The sequence below is a fragment of the Agelaius phoeniceus genome, chromosome 3, assembly GCF_051311805.1.
Source record: "Agelaius phoeniceus isolate bAgePho1 chromosome 3, bAgePho1.hap1, whole genome shotgun sequence".
Classification (NCBI taxonomy): Eukaryota; Metazoa; Chordata; class Aves; order Passeriformes; family Icteridae; genus Agelaius; species Agelaius phoeniceus.
This window is the reverse complement of record NC_135267.1, coordinates 90,919,587-90,939,616: the sequence shown is the minus strand read 5'-3', so window position 1 is coordinate 90,939,616 and position 20,030 is coordinate 90,919,587. Positions and strand designations below refer to the sequence as shown.

Below are 20,030 nucleotides of genomic sequence, written 5' to 3'. Positions count from 1 at the left end.
TTGAGATCAATAAAACACTGGCTTAAGCTCCACCCAAGAACAAAAGGAATCTCTCTGGACAGTTCTAAGAAAGGAAAGAGGAAGTTCTTGCTTTTACACAAGAACATCTGTTACAAAATTAATGCACAGCTCCTGTTCAGTGTAAAAAAATCCCAACTACTCAACTACTATTTAAAAAGCATAATGCACGATTGAAATATATTTTTGAAAATTACAATCATGACCTAAAAATTAAAAACATAATTTTTCACTGAAAACATACAAAATGTCAATAAAAAAGCACCCTCTTACCTTGCAAAAACACTGGGGATTTGTTTCCTTCAGAGCCATTGTGAGAAGAGTGTCTTCCAAATCAGTGGGTAAACATAATACACCTCCTCTTCCTTCTGCAATCTGCTTGGAATTTCTTTGTCTCAGGCCCAGCAGTGTTGCTTCCAATGCCAGCAGCCGCACTTCATGGAACTCACAGTGCAGGAGATGAGCCACTGACAGCGAGGGCTTGGCCATTTCCTCTGCAGCTGCTGAACCACAGCTCTGCATGTCAGGACCTGCAGTCACTGACAGCACTGATATTACAAGTTTGGTGATGCTCTGGAGATATTGTATCAGTCCTGGCACTGCAGATGAGTAGGGAATACCAGACACCAATTCAGAATCTGAAATGACTCTCTTCATCTCTTCCCAAAAGTCGAGGAATTGCATTCCTGCAATGAGAGTAACACTTGGTAAAGTGAACAAATAGATGATGTTACCATCTGCTCCAGACTGTGAAGCTGACAAATATCAGGTACACAAGAGGTATCATAAGGTAAATTCAGGCATGAAATGAAAATCAGAGTTGTCCTTCATTTTAAACTGATTCCAAATTATAAAAAAGCTTTGCTAGATATCACATACATTCATATTTAAATCAAAAGAAACAAGGACACAAAGTTTTCTGAGAACTCTGATCAACACATGAGCTAGAAGTTTCAAACAACTTAAAAATGCTACAGCACCTTGCAGATTGCCTGCAATCTTTACCAATTACATCTGTTTGGTATTTCTTTCAACCAAGCTAGTAATACAATACTGCAAATTGTACAAGCCTCCTGTTTCTGCCATTGCAGAAAGTGATTAACACAAATAAACTATTAAATATATGTGGAAAAAAATGTGAATAGTTAGCTCTAAAATCAGAGACTGGACTGAATAAAGTGCTGTCTGTCAGACTACTCAGCTGCAACTAAAATCAGGAGAAATGATGACAGAGGCCATTCTGAAAACATTGAAACTCTCATGCCTTCATAGTTTTAGTCAGATAAAACTGCTATTAAAAAGATGACCCTTCAAGATAAACAGACCTGTCCTGTGTGTATCAGTCTAAAAAATTTACTTACTAAAAAACCCAGGATACTTTTCCCATTCTTATTCACTTTGAACAGTTAACCTAGGTAAGAAAACAAAGGACCTGCACTGTAACCCCTCTTATGTATCAGCCCAGGAACTGTGACACTTCAGCCATTTACACTGGTGCAACCTTGTCCACATGGCCCAGCACAGCCTGAGAGCCTTCTTTAGTGCTTGGCCACCTCCTGGAGCGAACAGAGGCCACTGCCATCTGTGATACCAGAGGGTTTCAGGCTTTAGCAGAGCTGGCAATGTAGGCACAAAATAAAGAAAAAAAGTCATCAATGGTCCTATTTCACACCCACATAGACTGAAATACTAATGTGCCTTGAGTTCAACCTTCTCCATCTTCAGCAAGAATAAACCATTTTATAATATTGAAACCATTTTGCCCAGTTCGGTCTGTATAGCTTCTACTGCAAGAAAGTGAGTATGTTATAACCCACAAAATTCAAATGAAGTAGGGGAAAATCACAAAAGAACAGAGAACAGTGCTAGGGGATGTAGGAAGTTTAGGCAAAAATGCACTAAAGGCAAATACAAAGATGAAACAAACTTACATTTCTCCAGTATCTGTAAGAAGACAATTCATTGCCATGTAACTTTGCTATTTATAATTAAACACTGAGCACTGCTAAAAGCCTGTCCAAATAGTCCTACTAAATTCCTGAATTTGACATGAAGCCACAGCACAAATATAGATTCATTTTGTTGTCCATGAAGACCTTTTCCTAAACCTTCTATTTACAGTTAAATATCCTGCCCTTTCATATTCAGATTCTTCTAAAGCCATCTTAATTTGTTTGACATTTACACAGAAAGTTGACATGGTTGTACACTGTCTAGCACATAAGACAGAACCATTTCTGAGTAATTCTGGACACACTTCAAAGAAATGTAGTATTTGTAAAAAAAATTTCAGACATATTGCCCTGCCGCTAGCTCTGTCATTCACATTTTCACTCCAGTTTCTTTTCTGAAGGGATTTGATGCAATGAGAGGAACCCCAGTATCAGGGCAAAGCCATCTCACAGCATTATCCTCTACATGACACAGCTGATTTCCATCTCATAGCAATGCAAACTTGTATCTGTTTTTTGCTACATTTCTAAACCCCTCCAAACACGCTGCTTTTACACACTGGCATTACAGCACAACCTAGCATTAATGCCCGTGTCACACGACACGTACCCAACTGCCAGAATTCCTTAATTTCTGAACTGTCTGGTTGCCTTGGAGAGGGATTAGGCCTTCGTCTCACTTATTACACAGCCTGAGTCCACAGACAGCAGTTTAACAACAGAAATAATCCCAGGCAGCTGAAAGGAAAAGGTTCAAGGTCAAGCACCTCAGTTGAAGAAGAGAAACAGCTTCAGTTTCGGAGCACTGCACCCTCCCTGGTTCCTGCCCGCTCCCCTCCTCAGCTGCCTTTCAGCAACACACACACCCACTGCTCAGCTCTTCAAACCAAGAGTTTATTTGTAAGGATACTGCAAGAGAAAGGCTTTCATCTCCTGTCCACACTGCTTTACATTGAGACAAGCTACATGCAAGCAGCAATGGGAAAGCTGGCAGGATGGAAGGGTCAAAGCTCCAGAGCAGGGAAAGGGAGAGTAGTATTAAGTGCACACAGAAAGAGATAGAGAGGGAGCAAGAAAGAGAGAAAAAAAAATTAGGGGAAGGGGGGAAGGTGTCTTCCATTTTGTTGGTGCCAATGTGACCAACTTTGCCAGACCCTGCAACTCAATATCAGAGAGAGTGGTGACCCTCCCATGGACTCCAGCTGGCCATGCACTGACCTTCCAACTCAGGAAACTTCCACTTGTATTTTGCAAGGCCAGCACAAATTATCTTTATGTCTTCATCTTTGAAGGGGAAAACTACTTGTATATTGAAAAAACAGCAGAGCTACTACTAGCTCACAGAACTACTAGCTTGCAGAGACTCTTTTTCTGTACATATCAAATACTTCTGCTTTGGATGACTTCTTTTTTTCCCATGCAATTGTGAAAGACTGGACACTGTGGCTCATCTATTTTACAGAAAGTCTCTTTAAAACCGGATGTCTCGAAGGCAAGGCCATCAGCAAAATAAGACTGTCTGAATATTTGCTTAGCCTCAACACACGAGAAAGCAAATCCTGCATTCATCTTCTGCTCCACATGCTCTCCAACACTCTTTTTTCACACAAATATGTACAAAAGGAAAGAATGCCCCTGTCTTATTACAATGCAGTGGAAATATTCCTGCTTTCAACTTCATCACTAAGAAGTCTTTCCAGGCTTTCATGTAAATGTTTTCTCATCTGCTTAGCTTTAAGTAAACTCTTTCCTTTGGCTTACATCAAAATATCCAACTAAACCAGAAAACCACACTGGTTCCCAAAGTAAATGTCAGCCTCTGTTGTTAAGATACAGTAACAACATACTTTTATTTACAAACAAACATCACTGTACAGTTTGAATGACCAGCTGCTGTGAGAAGGGAGAGCAAATTTTGGCTGACCAAAGAAGGGTCCTGGCAAACAGCAGTCTCTCCAGGATGCTGACAGATGCAAAAGAGCCTTCAAGAATTAAGTGGATTTAATTTTATTTTTTTCCCCCTTAAGGATTGCTTCATTTGTGGGACAGGAAGAATTTCAGCCTGCTTCTAGTACAGGAGACATCTTACACAACCACTTGGTTCTCTTCAACACCCGACACAAACATCCTCAGTCCCCCACACTGATACACGCACACATCATTTATGTCACGGCATCTTGGTTTGAGGGGCTGGATTTTTAATCCTATTTGTGATCAACTGATGTTCTGTCATGTGTATGAAATAAAATAGTCTTTCACCATCTGAAAATAAAGAGGAAAGGAAGAGGAGCAGAATGGAGTTAGCAGACTGGATGAATCTCCGGTTATAAACCTCCTCAAAATTTAGCAGCTCCCAATGCCTGTCCCTCTTCTGCTCCTCCCTGCAGTGGCAGGCAGGATCTATTCAGTCTGTTCCCAGAGTAAGCAGATACAAGAGCAATGAGAGAAAAATGTCCCTGCTCAGGGAGTAACAAACCATCAGCTGATGGACAGCTCAGCTGATTCTTCATCTCAGAGGCACTACAGCCTGTTCAAAAGTGAGAAAAGTAATCTGAATTCCTTCCCTATTTAAATCTAAACTTGCTTCACCTCCTTGCAGAGTTGATACATTTCTGTAGGATTTGGTAATTTCACAGTGATTATTTAGGTACTGCCAAGTGGACAACTCTCCTGATCATCAGGTGTACTGTGTGAGGGGCTTCCTTCTGTGTATGTGATTAGTATAGCTCTAAGTATTTGTATCTAGATAAATATTGAGATTAAATCCTGCATGCAGGCCCTCAAGCATCCAAACCATCTTCCATGTTCCTTCCACAGGCTCCAGAAAAAAAGAACAAAGCAGGGGAAAAGGGGGCAAGTTACTACCAGTATCAGAAAACTTACTGACCCTCTGCAAGGACAGACAAAAATTGCAAGAGCAGCAATAAAATGCTGCTTCGCCTGCAGTTATGGGAAGGGGCTCTGAGCATCAAAAATCTGGATATTCATCATTATTCAACAAGACCTACAAGAAAGCACAATTGTTTATGAACTGAGGTTAAAATCCACTCTCTAACTACCATCCACAGACATCTGAACAGATCATATGAATAGGGAGTAGGCTGAGAGGTAATCAGTGCCAAGAAGAGATTTTCCTAGACAAATACTAAAGAAAAGTATTTTCTTTCGTATTTTTCCTTTTTATTAAAAGTGGATTAGGCAAAGTCACTGCTAAATGGAAATAAAACCACAAAGAGAACAGAAAAGTCTGTTTCATTACACAGCCATACTAAGGTGACTGTTGATGATCATAAAAAGGGCATATTTTAAGCAGGATGTTTTCTTTTAAAGACATCTGCAACTTCTTCAACATCAGAGACTAGGCATCAGAACTCACAATACAATTCAAAACTACAAACATGACTGATTACCAGAATCCATGGATAATTTATTGTTGAGGACACAAGAATCCCACTGTATTTTGTACAGCATAAGGGAAAGTTTCCAAAGGAAAAAAGAAGAGGGGAAAAAAAAACCATTATAACTGGACACTGAAACAGCTATTTTTATTTACAGGTATTTTTTCTTGCAGCTTCTCTCTGGCCCAGCACTGACTTTTCCAGTATTTTGCATTCATATAAATTTATAAAACCCCACAGAGACAGTGCAAATCAGTCAGTGGTACATGCTGGAATCTAAAGAGATTTTGATTTTGAAAGGATGAGCAGTCTCTGTCTTCACGTGGGGACAGAATTTTAACTGCTAACATTAATGAACATGACCAATTCCACTTTCCCCTAGTGTCACCCATCTCATGGAACACCTTTCCATATTCCCTGCTCAACATAGCATTCCAGCACAGCATTCCAGCAGTATTGTGCCCACCCTCCACAACCCTCCTCTGTGATGTCTGTGCTATCATGCTAAAAACACTTTTACTTTACTTCTCCACCTGTGTCACAAGTTCTGCCTCCAACATTTCTCTGACAGCTGTTGCTGTTGCACATATCCATCTCCTTTCTCCAAAAATTTATTCTTTTCAGCCTTGGCCCATTTTGTTCTTCTGTCTCACGCTAACTTTTCGTCAGTCTTTGGATCACTTCAACATCTCTGACTTGTTCTGCCTCTGGCATTTTACTGTCCAGGCAACTTCCAGTCACTCCCTGTGTCTTGGACTTCCAACAATGGCACCCTCAACTTATTAATTCTCCTGTCTGCATTGAATTAGAACACTGATTATCTAAAAATATTTCCTTTGGACTTGTCTAATTTAATGTTAGTAGGCACAGGGCATTTAGATCATCCTATAAATGTTTTAAATCTTCACCTTTCTTAACTCAAAATAAAAACATTTACCCAGTGCCACAGTCAATACACCAGCAAACTTTATATAATTTCTGATATAATAAACAAAAACTGCCTTCAATACGTTAAGAGTAAATTTAACTATAATCTAATTAGACCAAATAACCAAAACACACATTAAAAAGCTGCCAGTGTTTTTATTCAAATAATTCTTTGGCCATACTTCTTAAGGATCTAGGAAAAGAAAATTCAAGTATGGCTAAAATTATCAACCTAGTTATCCCTGTCAAATTTTTATCATTCAAAAAGCATGAGTTTGTAAGTTAGCCTGCAGGAAAAGCTTGGTTACCATCTAGCTTCTTACCAGAATAAGAAAAGATTAGGAACTATGATACAGAAAACAACGTGGCCACAACCTTCAAATGCAATTTAAAAGATCTACAAATCATGTAGTTCAGGCAAACATTTAAGAGATTCCTATGTAAAGCACAATTTGTGCTTGCGTTGCAAAGCACTGCAAAGCATCCATAAGTTTGATAATCCAATTTCTATCAATGTATTTTATAACTTCCAATTAAAAAGGACAAATATAACCATGAGAATGGTATTTGCTCTGTATGCTATTTAAAAATAAGTATTTCATTGTATTTGAGGACAAAACCAGCAGACAGTTGAAATAATACCTCATGTTTCTCATAACATACACACACTATGTGTAGTGTACAGTATTTTTTGCAACCATTTCTTTAGTTCATGAGCAGAATATAAGAATCTTAACCTACATCTACAGAAGGTTTAGCTATTTGGAAGAAAGCAAGAAAATGGAATTATGTTTTTGCAAAACTCAAGGAAAGAAAATAAGTTAAGAGTAGAATACTGGCTACTCCATTTTGGTATCAAAACAATCTCTCCATGAACAGGATTAATCATGTAAATACTAAGGAACTGTTCCCATGGTTAACCACAACACTGGAGTTTGGTTAATTTCAAGAACTTTTATAAATTCTTCCACCTCAAATGGAAAAAGGAAAAATGCTTAGTTAGACTACAAGTGGCATCTTTTCCTAAATCACAGATTCAACCTATTTGACATCCTATTTAAATGTTTTCTCTTTCCCACCAAACTTGAATTTTGAAGACACTATACTTGACAACAGGCCAAATCAGACTGACAGCATATATACAGGATAAAGTAACAACTTGGCAGGATTATCTTTAGCAAAATTTTCTTTCCTCTTTTCCCTCTTCTGTTCTACATCCTACTTCACTTACATTGACAGAGCTCTATCAACAAGTGGCATTTTTTGGAACACAACCCTGGCCAAAATGCACTTCTATTAGTCAAGTCCATTACAGAGAGTTGCATCCATTTTTCCCCTCACAAAACAACAAAATACTACAAGAAAACTTTTTCAAGATGTGAGCAAGAGGGAAAATGAGACCACTCTGTCTTGTGGCATTCTTCATCTGTTACAGAGAGACAGAGCATGGCAGATCTGAGCTTTCTCTGCAATTCAACACTCTGGCTCCTGCATGAGCAGCACTGCAGATCACAGTAATACTGTCATCTTGTTGTTTTGCTGCAAACACCAATTGCCAGAAGATTTGAAGGCAGGAATGTCTATGACAGATCCTCTCAGAAGTTCATATATTCAACAGAGGAATCTTACTTAGTGAAACAGTGTATCACACCAGAGTCCTGTATTCCATCTCTTGCAAAGCCCATCTCTGAGTGTACAGGAAAGTGTGTAACCACAGATGCACACATGGATCTGGAGCTCTACAGACCTCTGCTTCTAACTTCTCCTGATCAAAACTTGTGAATTTGCAAATAACCATATACACAGCTAAGGCTGAACATGTTCTCACCTGGACTTGAGGTCATTTTCCCCACCCCAATCTGCCTACAAATGCTACTTTATTCCTCTGTAATATCTGAAGCAGGGAGGAAGTGCCAGAATATCCTCTGCAAGAGGACTGCATTGTTTTCCCAGGAGAATGAAAAGGCCCTAGACATCTGTGATTTCTGATCTATAAAAACAGTTAATGTGGAGAAAATACATCAAAGAGGTCTGCAAGAACAAATTCCCTGGACACTACTAATAACTATTAGTAGTGACAATAGACATTAGCTCATCAAATAATCCTATAGCTGGTAAGAACTTTCTTTACTCTCAATAAAGGTAAAAATAGTATTTCTGTATTTTTATTTTTTCATTTTTTTAAGGCTTGCTTCCAACCACAATTGATAACAGAATCAAAATATTTTTAAGTTTATATAGTCTTGGCTAAATGTACTGTCTCAGCATATCTGAAAGCCCTCAGACATATCAGAAGCTGAGAAAAAAGTTCTAGATTTTGCCTATCACCTTCACCTCAAGGAAAGAAAACTGTCTTTTCCCAGTGACATGAATCAGGCAACACTTCCATCCAGTCCAGCAAATAGGAATAACTATGGGGTTTGGGTTGTTTTGTTTTGTTTAAGATAAATAATCATCATTTAACCAGCAGTACATTTTTAGCTGGACAAGATGCTTTTGGTATCCATTACTCCCTGCCTTCCTTAGCCAACATTTTAAAGATGATGTTTTTTGAATTTGTGAAGTAAATTCCCTAAGGGCTATCCTGCACTTTAAGAGACAGATTTTATTAATTGAAAACAACAAATCACTTACAGAAAATAATCATAATGTAGGAAAGGCCTAGGCAGAGCTGTTCTCTGAAAACCTCTTTGTAATTGTAGCCTCTTTAGACAGGCATAATCAATTAGAAGTGGTCTGATTTTAACCAGTTGCAGGCTCATTACATTGCATTCCCATTTCTGTTGATGAAAATCAGTTTTAGCCTGTGGCCTGGAACTCATATACAGCACTTCCTGGGGCCTCTTAGATAAACACATCAAGAAACAGTTTTATTTGGATTTGTCCCTCACCCTTTATTCATTGAAACAACTTTACAAATCAAGATTAGAACAGAGAAAAATTGGCTCATAACCAGAGATATGCATAATGAGTAAGATATTTAATCTCAGAAAAGTATAACGCTTCAATTAATAATCATATCTTTAAAACATTTAAATGGGAGACTCAAAACATTCAGTTTTAACTGGTGAGTTTAGTCTTTCTCTAACTGTGTCATGGGACACTCAGTTTCTATTTAATATAAACACATAACTCCTTCCTTTCAGAAGAACTTCTTGCCTGTGATACATAAAATTGTCCCAAATGTATCTTTAGGTTTTCAAAACAGTACTTCCAGCCTAAATTTTTACTCTCTGTAGACACTGCCTGAAATATGTAATTTTAAACCTACCTAGGAATGAAACTTTTAAGCAAAACAATACTGATGAACTATACCCAAGCAGAGAGAATCTGCAAAAATAATTGCTTTCCTTCTGCAGAAAATGTACCTTACAGCACCCAGGTTTGGTACAGTCCACATGAGCTTTGAAAAAGAAATGAATTCACTACAGTTGGTAATCCAGCCACAGCATGGTGCAGTCCCTCAGGCTCAAAGGGCTATTCACAAGTCAGGGGCATTAAAAAAAAGGGAGGGAGTTTCCTGGTGTGGAGAGCTCCATAAAAGTCTTTGCAAATGTGCAGCAATTGTTTAAAAACCAGAACAGACAAAAAACCCCAAGGATAACTGAAATTGGAAAGAGACTGATAAAGGGAATGCAATGCCCACTAAGTAAGCAAAAGCAGAAGCCCTCCCCTGGAGTACTGGCTGTTCCTTCCTAAAAGAAAATACAAAAATAGAACTGAAGGGCAAGTGGCAAGAATAATCAGAAGATGAAAAAAATCTTCAGATGAAGAGAATACAGAAAAACCAGGATGATTCATACTATAAAGGAGCTGAACAGTGGCAGAGGACCATGTTAAAAAACTGGAAAAATTAATATTCCCAAAAGGATCTCTCTTTTAAAAAGTAGTATTCAAAGTAAAAGGGTAATGAGCCCAAATATGGTTGAAGGAGGTTTTGGAGGTTGTTTTTGTTTATTTTGTAGTTGTGATACACAGCTAGACTTTTTAATGTACTGCAAAGGATTATCTCTAAGGCCAATGGCATATGAAGATTTAAAAAGCTTTATTCTGTAGTAATAAAAAAAAAGAAAATATATTTTTAATAGAAGAATTATTGTTGGTAGATATATCTTAGCCCCAGAAAAAACAGTAAATAGCCAGGAAAAAAAATCATCCCTAAAAACATGTTATATTGAAACTGCTTTAGATAAAGTGGTGCATTTCACCCTAAAAAGCGTGTGACCCTTGCCTAGTCACTCTGCATGTCTGTCCTTCTGTTGTGAGGGCTAATTCTGCATCAACCTGTCTGAAGAAGTTGATTTCAGACATGTTCATCACCAATTTGCTTTCCTAAAAACTATCCCTATTTGAACTGTACATTTACAAGAAATCACACCAGTAGCAATTTTAAAATTAGAATGGAACTACATCAACTAAAGGTCTAGGCAAAAAAAAAGCAAAAGGAATTGGTTTTAAAATTAATAAAATTAATAATGCCCATAACATGAGTCTCTGAAATAAAGAATGGTTCCAGTGACTTAAATGCAGTGTTAAGAATTTTAATAAAATGACAGAACTATTTAATTGCCTTCCTGGACTGACAAGGTAATTTATTACTCCCTTCTTCATAAGTGAACAAAACAGGCCCACAAGGAAGCTACTTAGAGCTGACTGAAAGCTGCCTACACACTGGCACACATGAAAGGTTGTCCCTCCCTCCATACCTTTGTTTTTTCTTATTGTTCACAGCTTGTTTTGTACTGCTGCTAACTGTAATCTACAACATTAAAAAAGAAACTGATAGTTCTTACTGGTCCTTCAAAAAATTCCCATTGATAAAGAATCAAAATGAAAAAAGAAACTGAAAGAATCTCTCAGAGTTGTTTTTTATAAAACTTCTAAACATTAGAAAACCCTTTCCCTGAAACTATTTCAGGTGTCTCACGAAAAAACATTTCTGTGGTTTTCTGGAAAGGTTAAAGTTGCAGTAGTCCAGGATGTGGATTTTGGATTAAAAAAACACTTTGAAACATGAAGAGAATCTTTTTTGTTGCTAGCCATTCTAGGACTAGGAATACTGCAAGATCATCACTTCAAGCCTTGACATGGAACTGTACCTCACATTTCTCCTCAACAAAACCCAGGACTAACCCTTGAGAAGGCAGAATAAAGGGCCTTCTTCTACAAGGCAGCTAAAGGATTGCAGAAGTCAGTAGATACCTTGAGCACAAGTAATTTACTGTTGTTTCTCCAGGTTAAACAGAGCTCAGAATAGATACAAATATTAAATCTGATGTATGGAACAGTATATTCACTTACCTTGCTTTTGAAACTTCTCTAGGTGGGTACTCAACATCACAAGGACATCAAGATAGGCAGCTCTGGTCACCAAACAAGGATTTAGCCTAAAAGAAAAAAAATCACGTTTTTAAAGCTTAAATCCTTATAACCTTATGCTCAGAAACAGCAGAAAACAAACTAGTTTGGCATGTCTGTTTTAATTAATGAAGATAAGCTATTGGTCAAATTAGAATGCATATATAAAATAATTAGGACAAGTTATCTAAGCTTCACTTCCTGGTCCATTCTGACAGACAGTCTCCCTTGCAGAACAGCAACACCTTCCTCTTCCAGCCATTGCACTTCATTATTACTGCATGAACCAGCTCCTTGTAGCACCTACAAGGTCTTTTTGTCTATAGATAATGTGTGTAACTAAATGCATCAGGAAAAAGAAATCTTCAGTTCTTACTGTTACAGCTCATAAAAGAGAAACTTCCCTTGCAAGGTAACTGCTATACCTTTTTAATGGCCATGGATCTCTCACTGCTCTGATGAAGACCTGAGGTGTTCATGTTTCTAAAATAAGGTATTTCTTTTTCCAAACAAGAATATTTGGGATTTTGTGTATATAATGGAAATTGGTAATAAGCTACTTTCTGCTCTACCTTTTCAATTTGCAAGTGAGAAACATCTATTTTCTCTCCAATTAGAAAAATAAAATTAGGTTGAAAACTTCATTTTTCTTTGTAGTACTATCACTGAAACATATTTAGCCATGAAAACTTTTTAAAAATATAAATAAAAATGTGAACAAACAGGAAATCTAGTTCAAAACACAGAAATTATTCTGAAGAGCCCAATGGGACTTGTACTAAAACAAAAACTTTCAGAATCAAGCAGCACAAGCTTGAGGTATGACTAATTCTGTTCAGTATTTCATTTTTATTTTATCTGGCACTTTCTTTGTATGCTTATCTTAATGTTTGAAACTCTTTCAAAAACTGTTAATTAAAAATGTTCCAACAAATATTCTGAACTCTAACATCTTTAAAATTCAAGGGAAAAAAATAGCTTTTTCAAGTAAGATAAGTGATCATGACACAAAAATGAAAGGTTTGAGGCTCTTGCATAGTTTGGCCCCTGTATTTCCCTATGGAGAGTTAGCCTATGAACCTATTAAAAAAGACAACTTTAACCAGAAACATTGCTCACCTTCAGTAATAAACTGCAAGAAGCCTAGAATACATACACCTTCCTTTATACAAAATGCTTTCTTTTATACTTTCTTTTATCCCTACAATATTAGGCATCTACATAACACACAGCAGAATATGTGCTAGCAGGATCTCTCTTCAGAAGAGCTTTTTTCTCCTTTTGCATAAAAAGAGACTTTTTAGACACTTTCTTACTAGTGAAGTAGTCTAGGCTCATACCTCCCCAAACTTCTTCATGCTTGCCTCCTACCACTTCTCTTCAAGCTCAAGAGCTACAAGCTGCCTGCTGAGAAGATGCATCATCAACAAGAACCAAAGCCTTAAGAAGCCAAAGTAATTTTGATATGGCCTATTTTTGCAGAGTCATATTAGGTAGACTTAATTTCTATCCACCCTGGTTAAGCAAAGATTTTTCCTGTATCTTGGGCATTCAGTTGCTGCCTAAGTTGTTCTTCACAAACATGAATAAAAACACAACCAAGGAATACTCATGGAGCTGGGAGCTCAACCCATGAGAAAACAGAGGGACTGATCAGTCAAAGGCTCAGAAAAAAAACAAACCACAAGAGGTCTCTCACAAATGGATGAAAGCAGCCACAACAGTTTCCAGCCAATATGAGGAACCTAATGGGTCTACTGCACTTCAGCTCCCCCAAAAAAGTGGAAGACTTGCTTATCACTCCATGTTTTCAGTGGAAAGAAAATTTCCAATGTAAAAATTGAGCGAAATGTGGCTGATGCAACTTTTACTGAAGAAGAGGCAACAACAACACTGGCATGTTTTTTATTCTGGTCCACCTTTTAAGCACTTACCACTTCATTTAAAGTATGTGCATATGCATGTTTTGATTTTGAAATGAGACTTTTCCAGCATAAAACATGCCAAACGTTTGTCTTTGGCTGGTTCTGTTGCACTGGTGAATTCTCATCCATATGTGCCAGACGGACACAACAGGAAATTCAGTTTTCCAAAACCAAGTGCTGTTCAGTGTTTTTCAGTGTTGTTCAGACTGCAGCAGAAAGCTCAGTCTTGAAGACAATCAAACTGTGATTTACATAACAGATCTGACAGCCAAAAATCACAATGCTGAACATTTCAAATGATGCACTGCACAGTATTTAACACGACCTGTTCGTGCAGAACTTCAGCAACATGGGAACAGTACAAGATGTTTCCTTTTTAACACCAATACCAATAAAGTGGTGTTCTCATAAACAAGATTTGAGGAAATCTGTCTCCAAACAAGAAAGTCACAGCAGTAGCAAAAGGTGGGAGCTCCAGACATCTGGAACATCATTCCTTTTTTCTGTCCAAAACCCAAAAATTATTTCATTTCCCTTCCAACCTGGTTATTAATGGGAACAAATACATCATAGGCTCACTCCAGATGATAAACTGTATATGAGTCTGAATGGGGTAGAGCTAGAGACAGCTAGGACTCTCCTATCTAAGGGTATATCTACACAGAAATATCAAATAGCTATCAAAACAATATTCATACTATTACACATCTATACTAATAGCAGGCTAGTGATGCCAGGGCACAGATCCATACCTGATTAAAGCAATGCTTTGTCTATGCTAGCCAGTCGTTTAGTATAATAACAGCACATCTGGAAGTCAAAGAGCTGGCACCAAAGACCCAATGGCCATCTGACATACTGTGTGCAGATGCCTTAAACCATCATTTTCACAAGTTCAAATTGTTGCTTTGTATTTGGATATAGAGCTTATAGCCAGCCTGCTCCTGGAACCTTACTGCACTTAGGAGCTTGCCCCACACTTTTTAGTACTTCTCCATAGTGGTCTCACTTGGAGCTTGACTGTCCAGGTGGAAATAAAAATCAGGTCACAGCCAACTGCTGCAATAAGTTTCACTAACAGCTAATACTGCAGAATGTTTCAATGCACTGGACCAAAGAGAGGCCAAAGGCTGTCTGCCCTTGGTAATATGTGAAAGTCAAGGCACAGACTGGACCTGCCAGGCAGAGGGAAGGAAAACTCCTGCAACAGGCAGGAACAGAAAGGATTACTACTTTGGATTACTACTTAGCAAGAACAAGATGCAGAGAAAACATATTTCTAATTTAATAAAGAAGAGCAAAATTACTATGGGAGGAGCTGCTGTGTCCTTACCAGATCATCCCATGAGGATGGCCTAAGAGAATTGGGATTGTTCAGCCTCAAAAATATTGCAGCCTTCCAGTACCTAAAGGAAGCCTGCAAGAGAGAGACTTTACAAGAGCCTGTAGTGACAGAACAAGGGGGAATGGATTCAAACTCAGTGAGAGCAGGCTTAGATTATATATTAAGAGGAAACCCTTTGCTGTGAGGGTGGTGAGGCACTGGAATAGGCTGCCCAGAGCAGTTATGGATGCCCCATCCCTGGAAGTGTGCAAGGCCAGGTTGGATGGGGCTCTGAAGAGCCTCTTCTAGTGGAAGGTGTCCCAAGCTCACAGCAGAGGAGTAGGAACTAGGTGATCTTTAAGGTCCCTTTCAACCCAGGTGATTCTATGATTCTACAACCACAGAACTCCATAGAATATACAAGACCATTGAAAGAACACAAGTCAGTAAAGTTGGACTGAAGATTTTAAAGGGCTTATGCCTTTTCTTTTTTTTTTTTTTTTTTTTATTGCCCAAAGCTCTGGCCTAACAGTATCTTCACTATGATGGAAATAAGTGTCTTTTTTTTCTAACTATTTTAGGTAGGCCTGGCTGAACAGTAGAAAATCTGAAAACACAGGTGCCAGTTTGCATATTATTGACACTTCATAGCAGATTTCTGGATTAGATCCTGAAAATAAAAGTCTTCCAAACTTACTCAACTTCTTGTCATTAATGCTGAACAAGTGATTGGGGATAGAATAGACAGACTTCTTTGCAATTGCATTTTCAATTCTGGCATGTGAACATAAAATTTAAAAAGAGTTCAAGACACTTGCAGGAGGAAACCTTTTGTTAGCTCTTAGGAGTCCAGGGAGTTTTTTTTCAAAGAAAAAGGTTAATGGAGTTAAAGAGTCCGTTAAAATTCACAGGCTCCCATTCACAGGGCCTTTGAAGAGGCCTAGGTTAAGCATTTATAGAATATTATATGACCAGAGTAACAAAGAGCTGTTTGTTTTCAACAAGGAACTGCCTGGTAGGTGAATGAGGAAGCATTCCCTGCAGGAGATGTAAATCAGACTGGGCAGATTCAGAAGCTCCATGTGCAGCACTGGGGTTTGCTCCAGCTGGCTTTGGCTACCTACAGTAGCAGTAGGGCTGCTTTGATTTCTGCTCTGCCTTTACCTCCACTAAGCACCACTGATTGCAGCTTAGGACTATGCAACTGAAATCAATCCTAGACTATCACAGCTTGGAGCTCTACAAATATTATCTTTAAAATGTTTGATTCACCTTTTATAGTTAAGTCACACTGAATTTGAGGTAGTCATTGGTTTGCTTATTTTGGATGGCAGATCTAATGCAAACCAAGCTGGCATTTATTGAAGAAATCAGGAATATGTGGTCACAGACCTCCCATGTACTTGGCTCCCACAACTTCATTGCTTCAACTCTATCAGAAACACATGGCTTAACTTTTAAAATTCAGTTTCTCCTGTATTACCGTTTAATTTAAACAAGATCAATATTAATGAATTACGGAGCAAATTACCTTTTTTTCCAAGAGAAACAACAAGGAGCAAAGAACATGGAAAGCTCACACATTTGGCCTCAATTCTGTCAGAACACTGGGAAAAGACAATCTCTTGCTTCTGTAACCAGCAAGGTTTGAAGAGGCCCTTAAACAGCATTTCTACTTATTAAAGGGCACCATTTATAACCATCCAAATTTCTGTATTAAAGTCAGGATGCCAACACCCCTTTATAGCAAGGACCAAACAGTTTTGATGTACAACTTCTGCAGATTCTCATTATCTTCCCAAACCCCCAGTTTTCAGATGGCTTAAGAAGCTGACAGCTATTTTATCCTGGATCATTCCTCTTTTTCCACCTGACTTCAAGATGAGCAACAACAACTGTAACATTAATTTATTGCATTTGTTACATAAATAAGACAGATACAAGCTAGTGATTATGAAATCAAAGCAGTTCATGTTAATGTTTATTACATTAGCTTTTGGTTATTCTAGAAATTCAATGTTTTCCAAAGAGCTCGTTTATTTTGCTCATATTTTTCCTCATTAGGAAACAGATGTTGGAAAACTACTAGCAGCACAAGCACTATTTAATATACAGCAACTTACAATATTTACTAAAAATGTAACAACATAAAAATCAAAGCATATTTCCTCAAACTCTCAATGAGCACTAAGAAATTTCATATGCATCCTTACAATTAATTTCTCTCAAATAAAAATCCATAATATCTCTTTTGTGGATGAGGTTAGCTACAGGTATCTTAGTGTAGTTAGCTGTCTTAGGGATTCCTAAAACCTTTTATAAGAGGTCTCAGAAAAGCTTTGCATTTTGCAGTCGCCAAACTTTTAGAAACATCTGAAAGACTGCAGATTTTTTACCCAGTGCTGCCTTATGAATCTTTTTAACTTCTAATCTTATTTCTGAAATGGGAATATCACTTTATTAAATAACTAACAAAATAGAATTTCCTCCTAATAATGTAACATGTACATTACAGGTCTGGTCACAGTAAAACAGTAAATAATTAACAGTGTCTGACAATATTTTTTTAATACAGTTTTCAAGTGACTCTTAGCAACTCAGATTAGTTAATCTCAGCTCCTAACTTTAAAAACTGGTGACAAGATTTGAATAATAAATCAAGTTGATGTAGAACTTTAGTCAAAATTATACAACTTACAAGTCACCTACAAATCCTTGTATTTTGTCCAAAACCATCAAAACACACTCTTAAGCATCAGGGTAAAGACACCAGAATTGGCAAGATCACAAGGGCAACCCCTCCAAAGGTCAGTTCACAGCTACCTTGTGAAGAAGAAGAGATTCATCTTAATGACTTGCAGGACTGTTTTCATTTCAATTTTAAAAGTGATCAATTAATTAAATAAACTGCCTACTCCCTCTCTGGTCTTCAAAGAAAAAGCCACTCTTACTGTAATGCTGTATGTTTCTGGAGCCTTTAGAAAGGCCGGAAAGGACTTAAGTTCCTGGAAGGAAGACCTGTTCTTATTAAACTTACCAATATAATTTTAGAAAAAGTCCCATAATAAAAGAAACACTGCAATTACTAAACACTGCCCTATTCTTCTGTATAAATAACATGTCATTGTTAAAGAAATTTATATTTTAGTTGGCAGAAAATAGATCAGCTTACTGGTGATGAATTTAAACCCCAAATTCTCCTACTTTCTAGCCACCAGTATTACATACAGTTTTTGATTCCAACAGATTGATAGAATTTGTTTCCTGAACATCATATTCAAGTTAATGCACAGGATACAATTGCAAAAATTATTGTATTTCTGAACTGTATAAACATTTCTGGTAGTCAAAATTTTAGGAACATTAGAGGCTGGAATTTCATCTTTAGCACTACATAAACACAGGAAAGAATTTTTATTAAGTCCACCATGTCAAAGCTGGTACTTAGGGATGGGATCTGTGCAACTTCCTATTATGAGTTTCCCACTGTGCCTTTGTCTTCCAGAATCTCTGCTTTGTCTTCCAGAATCTCTGCCAGTGGCTGGCACACTGGCAACTAAATTTTGGGTTTACAGTTTATCTTCCCCTCTCTATCAATTCCCAGCAGACTCCTTGCTGAAAAATGCCCAATCTCCAAAAGTATTCCTCCTTCTGGAGGCCAGACTCTTCTGATATATGACCTGCCATTGTGTCAGCTAAAATGTCTTCTAAACACACCAAAAAGTGATGTCTTGAATCTTGATCTGTGACATCTGTGATGTCTTGAGTTTTGATACAGTCAACTCTACATAATCCTTGAGGGCTGTCCATGGGGAGTTCTATCCTTGGAGGGCTCCTGATGAACCAGGCCAAGCTGGCTTTGTGCTGACCACATTTTACCTGCAGGGTGATCTGGTAAAGGATCAGTTGTCATTTATGGAGGCGACAAAGCTTATGGAAATCACTCCTACACATACAGCGAGCAGCTGATTAAAAGATTAAATCTTCTTCTGTTGCTTTGGTTATTAGCTTTCAAATTCTGCAGTATTCTAAAGACTGAGGTTTTTGGGGGTGTATTTGTTTAGAGGGCAGCATTCATATTTTAATCTGTTTTCTCTCAGAGCCCACATCTGTAGCACTGAATCAACATGCATGGCCTTCCTCTTGTCTTCTTAAGGAGACATTAATAATGGATTTAATTATTAAACTTTGTCCATAGCATTTTTAACCATGTAATACAAAACCAGCCCATCAATGAACATCACGGCCAACAGACCTACATTTAATGGAAAGCATTTATAAAAGTAATAATGAAGCCTGCAATACCAAGTAAACCTTGCTGAGTTCCTGGAAGTGCAGGAACACGCACATAGAAACAGAAATACAAACATCAGTAAAAGTGCATCTGCTTGCCTACTTGGTGCTGTTGAGATCCTCTCCAAGTAATTACCATGTGCACAGTCACCTCACTTGCCCATTCTATAGGGACAGCTCATCCAGCATCAGAGCAGGCATTGTCTCCAAAGGGAGTTGCTAGTCTGGGGATTTAAGTTTTTCTACCATCCTCAAAGCCAGACTATTATGTTGTTATTAGTTTCCTGGTAAATGCAGAGAATTTATTGCTTCAAAAAGAAGCTACACAAATCATTTTTTCATTGTGATAGCACCAAGAACATCCTGAGTTTCAGCTCTTAAGAAAAACTAATTTGTGCTCCAGCTGTCCTTGGTGAATGATACTGAAAGGCTGTGTTTTGTTGGTGTTGTTTTTAGCATACCTGAATGATAAAATAATCCTGGCTGTTCTCTTTTTTGTTCTCCTAATGAGAACCTCATGTGATCCCTGAGCAACATCCTAAAAAACTTAAGAGGTCAAACTAATCCCATGTGCAAATTTAATGAATTTTATACAATTAAATCAAGGAGCTTACTTATGAAGAAAAAGTATGAAAACTCTAATGCTTATTTACTGAAAAGCATTTTCAGATATAAGTGAGGATTTATGTCCAAAATTTGTAATTGTGCATTGTTTCTGCCTACTCCAAATGTTGCACTGGTGGAGGGAACACCTTAAACAACCTCATCCAAAACTTAGTATTCGTGGAATGTTCCTAGTTAAGTTAGGAATATACCTATGAACCAGAGTCAAACA

At 37.8% G+C, this 20,030-nt stretch overlaps 1 protein-coding gene across 1 annotated transcript in view; it reads right to left on the bottom strand.

Moving 5' to 3' along the window:
• The window catches only part of THADA (THADA armadillo repeat containing), a 153,210-nt gene that overhangs the window by 34,257 nt on the left and 98,923 nt on the right, over nt 1-20,030 (bottom strand). The window contains exons 31-32 of the mRNA XM_077175845.1: nt 11,597-11,682; nt 292-704 (exon numbers count right to left, since the gene is read on the bottom strand). Coding sequence (XP_077031960.1) covers nt 292-704; nt 11,597-11,682 — 499 coding nt within the window. The remainder of the gene's footprint in view (nt 1-291; nt 705-11,596; nt 11,683-20,030) is intronic.